The 13,716-nt window shown below is 41.1% G+C and overlaps 1 protein-coding gene across 1 annotated transcript in view; it reads right to left on the reverse strand.

Moving 5' to 3' along the window:
• Nucleotides 1–13,716, reverse strand: part of srbd1 (S1 RNA binding domain 1) — a 49,333-nt gene that overhangs the window by 16,830 nt on the left and 18,787 nt on the right. Inside the window, 3 exon segments of the mRNA XM_022752852.1 lie at nucleotides 4,595–4,621; nucleotides 4,623–4,678; nucleotides 7,185–7,276. Of these exon segments, the coding sequence (XP_022608573.1) occupies nucleotides 4,595–4,621; nucleotides 4,623–4,678; nucleotides 7,185–7,276 (175 nt within the window).

Genomic DNA, 13,716 nt, shown 5'->3' on the forward strand with positions numbered 1-13,716 from the left:
AACTGATCCATGGCTCTAATAAGCCATGGTGGTTGCATCTCCTAACCTCAGCCTTATCCTGTTTCTAATTTCCTAGTTCTAACAACTGACACTGTGGCAACAAGCGGCAAAGACAAACTTCAGGTCCTAAGGCAGAAGGAGAGGGGGAGTCGTTGGAACAAGTGCACGAAAACGCTAGCAAAAAAAATTTAGCGAGAATAGTAGAACAGTTAAAAGAGGTGAGGAGAAGAGTGACAGTTTCTTTAATATCCGGGTGGCAGGCAATGTTTTCTTACACAGCAGTGTGTGTCTGTGTGTGTATTTTTCAGTTGCAGTTAGTTTCAAAGCCCTGGGGATTACCAGCTGTCAACAAACCCGAGCAATTTAAAGAGCTGATTGACAGATGGAGGAGCTGTCCAAAGGCCACACCCACTAAATGTCAAAACTTCCATAATGTTTGTCCAAGTAAGTGATCTGAACCATCAGTACAATGATCTCAAATCTATGAGTATCAGTAGTCTTTAAATGTACTGTATTGAAGGCAACCAATAATATTAAAAAATACTAATAACATTAGCTGTCCATTCAAGCAGACACCTAGCAAACTCATTATCCAGAAAAACCTGTCTGCCAATGGGGCTGTAGTGAAAAGTGAGTTCCCACATCAACAGTTACGTCCAATCAGATTTTAATGGGCCTCTCCTTTTTCGCCCTCAGCTCATTTCCTCCTTTCTCTCAGAGCTGTCACTCACTAGGTCAGCAGAGGGAGATAGAAGGAGGGAGCATGCTGTGCCAGCTGTCTAGAGTTACATCTGCCCTTATGCTTTTTGGGTCTAATGGTAATAAACTTTCAGAAAGCTCAAAATGCCATGAATCACACAAAAGAACTTGCAGGAAAAAAAAAACACACACACATACATGAATGCAGGTTTCTCGCACCTATACACTCACACAAATACAAATGTATACACACATGCAAGCATATACACTCTAAAAAGGGATTGGAAGAACAGTTTGCATGTGCGTGTGTGCGTGTGTGCGTGTGTGCGCGTGTGCGTGTGTGCGCGTGTGAACGCACATGCAGGTCAAAGTGATGTCCCATCTCATATCTGTCAGCACTCAGAGTTTATTTACTCGGTTATATTATCATTTGTTGACCTAGTCACATGATCTGAGAGCGGGAGGTGCAGAACCCCCGGCACCCCGGAGAGCCCAGTCAGGACATGATGAGAGACACGGGCCTGTGACCTAACATACTTAGCCACACACACATACGCTCAAGCACTTGCACATTATGACCTCCTCCTTTCTCTTTCAAATCTCCATTTTTTCCCCCCTCACCCTTAAATCCTTTTCGTTTGACTTTTGTCACCCTCTACTGTCCTTTTTTAACCCCATTCCTTCTCTTCTCCCTCTCATTTAGAGTGGTTGTCCACTGAGGGTCTTTCTTTACCCTGCCGGGTTCTTTTTCTTGTTAACACTGAAACAGATGCTCTGTCGGCCAACACCAACAAATGACGATACTTTTATATATCCTGAGTTTCAGCTGCTGAATGTTAAAAACATTTTGACATTGAGGAAAGTGTACATAAATCTCAAACAGTGTGTATAACCGACTTAAGTGTACAGGAGCTTCCTCTCAATAATCCCAATGCATAAGGCTTCTCCTAAATCGCTAGGAGAACTGACTGAACACCTCACAAGAGCTGAGCCAATTAGACAATTAATCAATTCATTAGTCAACAAAAATGACTCATCAACAATTTTCATATGTCATTAATTGTTAGTCTTCATGAAACAACAAAGCCAAAATTCTGTTTCCAGCTTCCAAAATCTCATATTTTTTACATTTCTAAAATGTCAGGAAAAAAACAAATCCCAGTTGACGTCTTCAAACTGCTCACATGGACAAGCAAACTCTCTATTTTTTTTTTTACTATTATTTGACCTTTTACAAACTAAATGAATAACCAATAAATTACAATCATCAGCTGCAGTTCTGATGTCACTCAGCCTCACAATATATTAACTCCTCTCTCTCGTCATTGCCCTTTGCATCTCTATCAGGACAACAGGAATTATTCCAATTTAACACTATAACCAATGAATTACTCCAGTGAAGAAAGAACTCATGTTCCCATCCTCCCCTGGGAGGGTGAAATTTAAAAAAAAAATTAAGATGAAAATTAAGATGATTTATTTGAACTATCACCTGGTTGCTGTGACTTGTACCTCTGCATTACTCACTATTGGATGATTCAATATCACCATTTATCAGTCAAACACAGACTGTTAACAAGTGTGTGCATATGGCAATAAGGTAGACCTTCCTACCTCTCCTAACAGTCTTTTACTTAGCTATGTTCTATGGCAAAGGTGGTAGCAAAATAACTTAAGCACTAGAACTAAGTTAAACAAAGTGAACATGGGGCGCCCCAGTAGCTCACCTGGTAGAATACATACCATTAAGGTTGAGTCCTTACTGCAGCCGCCTGCTGCATGTCATCCCCATGTAATCATCAGGATTAATGACAATAATTCAATTTGTGCATTCAAAATAAAAATTTGTGATTGAATTATTTATGAGAAATTAAATACTAAACTTTTAAACATAGGCCTATTATGATATTATGACACCACCCCATTAACACCCAGATGACGCCAAAGTGCTCTCATTAATTTGTACATTGTCTGTTGTGAGCTTAATTGTTCAAGCAAAACAAACATCTGTGCTTCATTTATTACTCAAGCTATCACAATTTATCTATCTGACTTGTAATGCTCATAACTTGAGAATTAATGACACAAAAATGTTTTATTTTGCTTGCACAAAAAAGAAATGAGTCACCACTTTGGAATAATTTACACATTAATGAGGTGATGAGGCCTATGTCTAAAAACGTAAAGTTTAATTTTTCAAAAACAGTGCAAGCAGAAGTGTTTATGTTGCAAGCACAAACGATGCGTAAACAAATAAATATGGTATGATTTAATCCTGATCCTGTGTGGTGCCAACTTCAAAGAGGTACAAGCTTAGACTAAACTGCTGAAACCTTATCCTGTGTCCAACGCTTATTTTGTTAGTCAAATTATATTTGAAATTTCACATGAATCCAAAAGATTGACTCAAGTTTATATTTCTATTATCTATTTCTATTTATGTGCAAGTACTTTTCTGTGTCGAGGCATTTCAATCTTTCTACATTTATTACTACATCTGTCTAGGCCTCCAGAGCCCTTCAAGTGTCAAAGGTGCTCTATAAATTAATACACATATAACCGGACAAACATGAATAACCCTATGTATGCATAAATACAGGTCCAATGTTGTTGTGCCCGTGGACCCACACACAACTCATCGCTGCTGAATAATTTCCATCCTCTCACAGCCTTTTCTTCCATAATCTCCCGTATATGGAGAACAACACTGCATTAATAGCTGATATAAACAGTATGCACACTGACCTAATGCTTGTCTTGTCTTTCTCACACAATTACACACACACACACACACTTGCAAAGTACAAAATCAACATTGAGCTGACTGTTGTTTCATCTGTACACACATTGGAACACATATGGACAAGGAGCAGAAAGCACACAAGCAAAAACAATGTCCAAACATACGTCATGCCTGAACCTCCATTAATTGAATTTGCTGTCAGCCTTAACATCATCTGTTGACACAGGCCTTAGCCAAGTTTATCTACTTCCCTGCTTGACTCTCTTCACTCAACCTGTTTAATTTTTTCTCATCTGTCCGCTCACATATTCTGTCCTTCACCCACATACACTCGCACTGATGCCTGAGTCCAGTTTCTGTTCTCTTTGTTTTTCCTGAAATATAAAAGTCAAATCTAAACTGCAAAAGTCCGAGGTAAAATAACTGAATTAACAGTCAGAACCATAGAATATTTGTAAAGATGGACGTAGACATGTTTATTTCTGCTGTAAAGTTGGACATTTAACATGGGAGTCAGTGGAGATTGACTTGCTTTGGGAGCCAGCCTCAATTGGCCATTCAAGGAACTGCAGTTTTTGAAACTTCTGTGTTGGCATTATTTTTCAGCCCCATTTGAGGTGCAATGTTTTAACCTATAGTTTTAGTTTTTGTTCAGAAATATTGTTGTTGCAATGTGTTCAATGTCTTATGTTGTCCTTCCTTAAACTTATTTCTTTTGTGAATGCTGGTTGTATGTTAGTTATAGTTAGGCTGTCATTTTGTTCAGGACTATTCCTAGTTGAATAAATGAGAGAATAAAAAAAAAAAAAAAAAAAAAAAAAATACAACATGCGCATCTTACTCCAGCACAGTGCTGTAACAACAACACACACACACACACACACACACACACACCACACACACACACACACACACACACCACACACACACCACAACACACACACACACACACACACACACACACACCACACACACACACACACACACACACACACCACACACACACACACACACACACACACATACACACACACTTGTCTGCTCAGCTCTTTGCTTCAGTCTAACTCACAGCAGATGTTCCACTGCCCAGGGACAAGAAGATCTAACCCACAACGAGCATCTCAACAGAAAAAAAAACTAAAACACAATTACCTGGTATGTTCCGATGCCTATGTGTTTTTGGATCAATCTTCACAAGCTCAGCCAGTGGATCTTGGACACGTCTTCCAATGGACACTGTCGACAAACACGCACAAAATGCGCGCACAAAAAAACACACACACACACAGAAGAAGCAAGCATGTGATACATGTCTCATGAGATTCTATGGTTTGTGTTTTTTATGAACTTGCTATCAGAATCACAGTTATTGAATATGCAAATCCATATTATTTATAATTACTGAATATGCAAATGGTCTGCATATTACAGTGTGGCCTGGAGGTAGGCCAAACCTAATTGTCATTCCTCCACCCCCAATAATAATAATTAAAGCTGGCTTTCAACTGTCTGCACCTGTCATTTAGCTTCCTGATAGATGCTGGAGACATGGACCTTTACAATGACTAATTTAACCACACCCATGCACTTTGGCACACACAGCCAAATGTAGTGCACAAACAAACACACACACACTGAGTCTGTATCGACCAAAATAAGGTTTGCTTTTACCGACGTAGTCTGTAAGGCTTCAGCCTGCTGCTGCACATGAAGCCAAATGTCTTTTCCATGAATATGCTGGCAAGGCCCAGTGACAAGGAGAAAAATTACAAACAACCTTACTCAGATACACACCATAATACATGACATCACCCCTCAACACACACAGGCACACAGAGAGGGGGAGAACAACACAGCAAAACAACTGTTCTCAAATCCCTATAAAAGACAAAGGACATGCCAGCTGTGGGTGTTAACACCATACATTGTTCTTTCTTTGTTTTTCTTGTTATTATTTTCAAAGCTAGAATAAATGCTGTCCTGAAACTTCAGTCATATATTTGAGAAAATAAATAAAGAGTCATCCATATATTTCTTTTAAGAGGTATCTAATGAGTTTAATGATTTGAGTTCAATCAAGGAATAGAGACTGACCAAAATGTTACCCACTTTAAATTTTGGCTTCTAAAATACACTCTATGATGAATCAAAACTTATACAGTTTGTCCCTTCCTCTATTCTGCCTATGAAGTGGCTTGTCAATGTTTTGAACGTGTGCATTTTGTGTATGTTTGAATTTCAGTGGTCAGCAACGAAGTAAGCTGCATGAGACATGTCAGACTTAGATCTTTGAGGCGGAACGGACAGACAAAGAGAAAGAGAGGGATGGGATGTAATAGAGAGAGTATGTCTGGAATCAATGGCTTTCCTCTCCTCTCTCTCCTCTGGCTGCGGTGGGAGGCTGCTGCCTGAGATAATATTTAGACAGGGATGGAGTTTCAACCCTGGCCTTGCTCAGTGCACCACCAAAACTCTCCAATAGTCTTTCCATCTATTCTGTCTCTGACTCCCTCGCTCTCTCTCCCTCCCGCTCTCTTACTGAGAGGAGCCGATTTGTAAATGGAGTCCAGCATAACTCTCCAGCACTTATTGAAAGTTTATGAGCCAAATACAGCACTGCGAAACTGGGCAGTAATGAGGACAGAAACAATAGAGAAAGGCCCTGTTCAGACACAGACACATCTCTCAGGAGAACTGGAAGAATGTGACGTGCAGCATTCTGCCGGCGCAGGGGGGGACAGCTGTGATGTAGCTGCACTGCTTTTGTTGCTGAGCGTGAGGTGAAAAAAAGTACGGTGAAAATAGTTCAACTTTTGAGGAGATACAGCATGGCTTGACTGTCATACTGAAACTGGCAATCAGTGTGTGACAATGGCCTAGGAAAACTGATCTGTACTTTTGACTAATTTTCCATTGTAGTCACTCTAGACTAATCACTTGCTCTGTCTCAGACACAAAAAAACTAAACAAAATAAGCTAAACACAAAAAACAATCCTCTTGAAGAATGGTTGAAATATTGCCTATCACCACTAGGTGTCCCTAGATCTCCCAACAATAGACAGGACAGATGGAGGGTGCCTATAACTCACAGTTTCCTACATACTATGTTACATGGCCACTTGTATAGACAGAGGCAGAAACATGTATACCCCCCTAAAGGCAAAACAGACAGACAGAAACACTCTGTCACCACATCTGTAACCATAGTGTCCTAGCTGAGCACCCCGCTCTTTTTATACCCATCCAAAGTCAGACGCTGTAGATTTCTCATGGCTTTCATTAGGGGTATAAATATGGCTTTCCATGGCTCTCAGTGCTGCTGACCACAGGAAACTAGTGAGGAATAATCCAGCCACACTTGATTTACGGCTTTTATAGAGGAAGTCTGCTGGAAACATTTGTTCTCCAAAACTCAGCATGATTTTTTTTATTCTGCTATGTTTTCAGTGATGTAGTACGTGGAGTGAGTGAGGGAGAGGTGGCAAGTGAGAGAAAGAGGGGACGAGGCAAAGGAAAGCGGGAGAGACAAAACCTAATAGCAATGCCAGAAATTCACTGATAATGTGACAATACTCTATATTGCTGGTAAGAGGTTGGAAATACAATTAAAACTAAGGAAAACAAAATTTGTGAGCATATATTCTGACAGAAATGTAGATGCCAAGAATATCACATAGTTGTCTGGCCAAATATTTAATCGCCATCAGAAGACAAGCCAGCATAGTTGCTTAGCTAGAGTACCTGCACTCCTAAGGTTGGGGTCCAAGTCTGGCATCTCTTTGACTGCCTCAGGACTCACGCTGTAGATGGATGCTCCTGCCTCATTGGTTATACTAAGGAAAGAAAGGGAAGAAAAACAAGTCAAAGAGTGAAATATATAAAATGAGTGGGAGGAGGAGTTGATGGCCTTTATATAGAAACATGGAATGAGAGGCAAGCTGGCCAGTGGGGGAGAAGGTGAGGGAGAGAGGGGTGAAGGGAGACGGGGAAAAAACATTGTGAGCAGTTATTACTGCTTGAAAGACATAATGGCAAAGCTATTATGGAAAATCACCACTGACTTGGACTTTAAATAATGCAGCTGACAAGTTCTCATTCAAGTCAACCTGACTGACCGTTTGTAGTCAAAGCTTGATTATCATTACTGACTCAATGGCCAAAATAGCATCATCACTAGTAGCCCTGCCTTAATGTTAACACTGCAATTACAATCTTTCAAATGCTCTTAGGAATTCTTATTCATTTGACAGCAGGTGTCAAGAACCACATGCATCTCAATTGCATGTACGAACCATTGGCTTAGTATTAAACTATGACTGCTAAACATATCCAGAATAGGTCATTTAGTGAGTCAGATAATTGAGAGAGATTATTTGTATGGTTCCTGTTTCACATTGAAACGACTGACACTTTAATAACAGTCAATATGACGTGCTGTGTGTTTGATCTGCACTTGCAATTTATGTGGCACTACTGCCATCTAGAGGTCATTACAGTGTATTACTATTTGTCAGTATCTATAGATCATCACTGTCATGCGTGACATTGAGAATTTTTTTTTTCATAATATGACCACACAACAGTGGTGTCAGTGTTGTGATTCCAACTGATACTCTATCCAATGCACGACCTGCTAAACCTTCAGATCTCTTCAGTTCAAAAAAAGTTGATCTGCTTTTGCTCATTCTTGTGTATACCTGAAAACAAGATAGATCAATTATATACTAAACTGAATTTTTGTACACTGACTCACAATTTCTCACTCTTAGATATTTTCAAAACTTGTAGTCAACTTCAGAGTGGCAGCTAACACTGTGAGCTAATCAACTGTCTCTTGTTTACTGTCTCTAGTAAACTGTCCACTAAAATATTTGAGACAAAAAAATAATGCGCTGTGTCTCTGGACACACCAGAAGCTATCACACACACACACATCAATCACTGTCTCTGTGATCAATCACTGAACAAACAGCTTGAAACAGGGTACTTAAAAAATAAGATTCAGCCACTTTAAAAGACACAGCCAGATTTCAATGGAACATTCAGTTGAATAAAAAACTGAAATTTCTGTACATGTTACCACGTTTTTCCAGTTTGAATCTAGTGGCAAACTCAATCAGCTTTGGCAATCTTTGGCGCAAAGACTTTGACACTGTGTTGTACTGAATCCAGGACGCCTTAAGGTGCTCTTAAAGATGAAAAACTTACAGTGAGGGAAAAAGAAAAGAAAACATTTACAGGCACTCTTAGGCAGAGCAAGGAGATGATATATTTTAAAGCACCTTCATAATTACACTCAATGTTTAATGAAATTTCCTTACAAACATATTTATTGCACAGCACTTTATCAAAAAAAAAAAAAACACCCTTATTCAAGCTCATATGCCAATTTCTGTGTCGATATTTTTGACATGTAAATCTTGACAATTAAAATGAACTGATTCTACATGGAAATTGGTTTTACATGACAACAAATGATACCATTTGCCATGTTAATGTATTCAGTAACATAGGCTGCTTATCATCCATCACAACACAGACAGGATGGTGGTAAAACAAAGCCACTGATACCCGTGTTAATGCTGCCGACCTACAACTGAAGCTGTCGTATTGTTTAGTGCTTCTGCTCACTCGGGTGAATGGAAAGATAGGGAAGCCTGGAGGGAGAGAGGGGGGCTTTTTCCTCAGGGTTGACCAATATGATGAAGGGGTCAGTACCTCCCCTATGTACAAAACTCAGAGTGAGGCCTTCTGTGATGTGTACACACACACACACACACACACACACACACACACACACACACACACACACACACACACACACACACACACACACTATCCTAGAGGCCCGGACCTTGCCACAACAACCTTGCCAATTATAAGTATCTTGTTAATGAGGAGTGGCAGAGGCCTTCTGATGAGAATCATATTTAAATGAACTTGTCCTCCCGCCCTCTTTTTCTCTCTCTTTCCCATCCTCTGTATTCATCCCTTCCTCCGCCCCACTGTTCTTTTTGTCAGGTCCTTATCCATCGTGCTGACAGCTGACATATCGCCATGGTGACACTACTAACGAGCACTGGCACATGACCTTCAAAGAGGTCAAAGCAGAGCTGGTCATTAACCTGACACACTGCCTCACACATATACATGCGCACACACACACACACAGAGAGACACACAAGCTAATTTATGCTGAGTAAGTAATACAGAAGATAATTGAGTGAATATTACTCAAAAACATCCACTATACTCAAATCACACACTGACTGTGCACAGATGGACAAGGCTTTCAATTAGGTCACATGGAGAGAAAAAAAAACAGGGCTCACACCTCTAACCTCACTCTTTGGTCTCATTCAGAGAGAGTAGGACAATGGAGGTCAAGTAAAAGAGTGCCAGGGCCTCAACTAGTATTGTTCAAGAAACAGAGACAGGAAGACAAAGAGAAAGAAAAGGAGATGGGGCTGACAAAAGTAAGAAAAAAAAAGGTATCATTAAGAACACACAGAATGATATAACAAAGGAGAATAGGGAGAGAAAAGAAAGCAAGGCCACCAGCCCCTATCATGTCTAACTTAATTAAGGCTGCCGCTGGGGCAGCTGGGTAACAGCACTGTCATGGATACAGCTCTGAGCTCTCATTGCCATAGTGTCCACAGCTGTCGCCATAGTCAGGGCATCGTCCTGGCAGCTAGCAGAAGGTTGTCAGTTCCCTAGCTCTCTGGCCTAAGTGGGTGGATGGCCGATGCTTGGACACACACACACACACACACACATATTGAAACACAAAGTCGAGGTCGCCTCTTGGTGTAAAGCGGCGACTTGGTGGCCCTGTAGGGTTATCATATATTCACACTCTCTTTTGCTCTCTCAATTGTACACACACACACAAACACAGGCCTGCCTTTAGCCCCGTCCCATCCTGGGGCAAAGTCACAAAAACTGGCTCCTCTATCTGTTCCCCTTCTGGTCGTCTTTGAGACACACCCTTGGGCTGACACACAAGCACACACACATCATGACTGGCCCCCTGCTGTCCCTCAAGAAACCTAACGTTGGAAGAGATGGATACACACTTTGATACCTCATTACAGCCTTCTGGCATACAGATCCCTAATCTAAATTAAAAACAGCTCATCATATCAGTCAGAGAAGAAGAGGGGCAATAATATCACCAGCTAAACTGATACAGAGGACAAAAAGTTGGGGGGAGGAGGAAGGGGAAAGAGGTAAACAAAGTGAACAGGGACAGAAAATTACATTTTAAGGCTAAATGCTGAAATATACAAAGGCCTATATCTTAATATGTCAATGGCACTAAGTGTAAATAAACACATTGCATGTAACAATACCATTTTTTATAAGGAACTGCAAGGCCTCCTAATGGTAGACTTCAGTAAAAGTATATATGTAAAAATGCATGTACGTGATTTCAAATTGGAACAGCACTGTAAAAAAGCAGAAGAAAGTGTTGTATTTCAAAGGGAGTATGTAGAGAGTAGAGAGTATGTGAATATGTGGCTGAAGATTGGTTATATATTTATGTTATATGTATGTTATATATATATACATCTATGCAATAATTTACCCTTCCCTAAAGTTATCTGGGAAAATGCACAGAAACTAGTGGGAGAACTCTTAACTGAGCCACAATTTCCCCTCACTGCATTAACAGGCAGTTACTTGAGTTGTCATATCAAACAAAATATGCCATCAGATGAAAACTGTTATCTATAGGTAAGCTGCAGTACCATAAAGTCATCAAGGGGTCAGTAAGAATTGACTACTAGCCTAGATGGGTTTCAAGTCGGACACTCGAGAGCTGAGGAATACACCCACACACACACACAACTATATTATGTCATATTCTATTGGCGTAATCTGTCGCTTTATTTGTCCTCAACTCAGACTGGACTCTAAATAATTGGATTGCCTCATGTTATTGCCTTAGAAGGAGTTGTGATGTCACATATTACCAGCCCAAAATGCATTCATATTAACACACACACACACAAACACACACAAGTTTCTCCATCCCGGCTGCTCAAACAGCTTGGGTCCATTGTTCAGTCAGCTGCAAAGCTTGACCTCAGGGAGACAAATTGAGGGACGCACCATCTCTCTCTCACACACACACACACACACACACACACACACCACCCACACACCACACACACACACACACACACACACACACACGTCGGGTCTGAAGACGATGACATTTTTCACAGAGAAAAGCGTCCAAATGGCAGGTGTCAGGGGCCGTCAGTCTCTAGCGAGGCGCTAGAAGGCAGGCAGGCACACACACACACACAAACTCCAACTGCCAGTGTTAGGCACGTCTGAAAAGAGCAAAGCCTCACAGACACTCATGTCAATCTGGTAGCAGGAAAGGCCTGCACTTGTGTCACGCACAAACGCATACACACCACCATGCACACCCCAAATCACAAATACACACATGGCATGTCACACAGACTCATGTTTGTCACACGCAGGACCATCGCAGGGAACAGTGGAACCCTAGGGGAGGATGGCATGGTGGACGGGTGGAAGGAAGGGGAAGGAGGGGAAGAAGATGGGACAGAGGCTGACCACCAGCCTGGTGGTCCATGCCCACCAGCACGGTGGGAGGGGAGAGGTAGGTGAGGGTGATATGGACAAGGCTGGCAGATATTCACAGCCCACCACCTGTGCCAGAGGTCCCAATGCCACTCCCCTACAGATGATGAGCCACACAAACAAACATAAATATACCTTATTCAAGAAACACTGCTTAGCTGTGGTACGACCTGCTGTAAAACAAAGACGTAATACATCAGATTTGAGGATTTAAAGACAGAAGGTGTAACATGCTGTGCAGACCGTTACGCCCCTTTGAGGCAAATTTGTGATATTGGGCTGTATAAATTAAATTCATTATTTAAATCTACTAAATTACAATTCTGTGCAAACTCATCTTGAGAGATGTGCACTCTCCCATCCATTGCTCTCTTTCTTCACATCCATCTCATCATTAAGGTTTCAGCCTTCACAGTAATGTGGTTCCTCTGTGATAAAGACACTGAGGATCTGATTTAAGGATAGCTGAGTGTACCCACTCTTCCCTCTACAATTCGAACCACCCATACAGCACTCTCTCCATCTGTTTATGAATACATTGTTAGTTTAGAAGTAAGAAGAGCATTTGAATGAATACCAAAAAATACATATCTAAAAAATGTTTCTATGGTTGCACACAGGACCTCTGTGACCTATATGTCTTCAAATGAAAAGGATTAAGAAAACTAATAAAATTTTATATTTTGAAGGATTTGTATTTAGACTATTGTCTGGTATTACAATTTTCCTTCATAGTATTGTATTATATTGATACATGTTAAACACTTCCACCATTTTTCTGGCTTCCTCTAGCCATCCTGCATTAAGTCAAAGTTATAACCTTTCCATGTACCCATGGGTACAGGTTTCTCTTTTGAAGGGAAGGTACACCGACGCTGAGGCCTTTCCATGCCTCTAAATCCATCTGTCCCTCTGTACTTCCCTCTATCCAACTTTCAGACCTTCGGTGAGGCCTGAGCGCCTGGATCTCATTCAGTCATCGCTGGTCCTGCCACTGTATGTTCATCACTCACTAAGCCTGGCCCTGGGAGCATGCCTGGACACAGGACATGACAGGGGATACACACAGCCGCAACCACACACAGTCATAAATACAGTCTACACCACTGTCCTCCAGGTCTATCAACTGGCCAGTAATAATGATCTCATCCCAACAGGAGTGCGCTAGAGGGCAAGACGGTCAAGGACTTATTGTGAGCATGTCTGTGTCAGAAGAGGCGTGCACTGTTGGCTATTTGAGTAGGTTTCCTGCTGCAACTACTTGTAAGGCCCTCGGACAACTCCAAGTATGAACCAGTCAAGGAGAGAATGATGACTTCTCCTAGAAAGAGAGATGGCCTACTACTTTTGTCAGCTACAGAGTACAACATCAGGCAATGACAAAGCCACGTGCAGGAAACAAACTGACAAATAAACTGACAGCACAGCAGGGTTCACTGTGGCAAAAATCATCATATATATAAAACAGACTTTCATGGAGTTAATTTGAAAACAAATTTATTTCCTATCAATACATTGTAATTAATCAAGCTATTCAAAGCAAATGGCATTGCTGGTGAGACTTGGAGGCCCTGAGGGATATGTTTGTGTGCTCATGAAAAAGAATAACAGGGTCGGTCATCTCATTGCCTTCAGGAGTGACTGAGCA

The sequence above is a fragment of the Seriola dumerili genome, unplaced genomic scaffold (assembly GCF_002260705.1).
Source record: "Seriola dumerili isolate Sdu_G_001 unplaced genomic scaffold, Sdu_1.0 BDQW01000187.1, whole genome shotgun sequence".
In the NCBI taxonomy this organism is placed as follows: domain Eukaryota; kingdom Metazoa; phylum Chordata; class Actinopteri; order Carangiformes; family Carangidae; genus Seriola; species Seriola dumerili.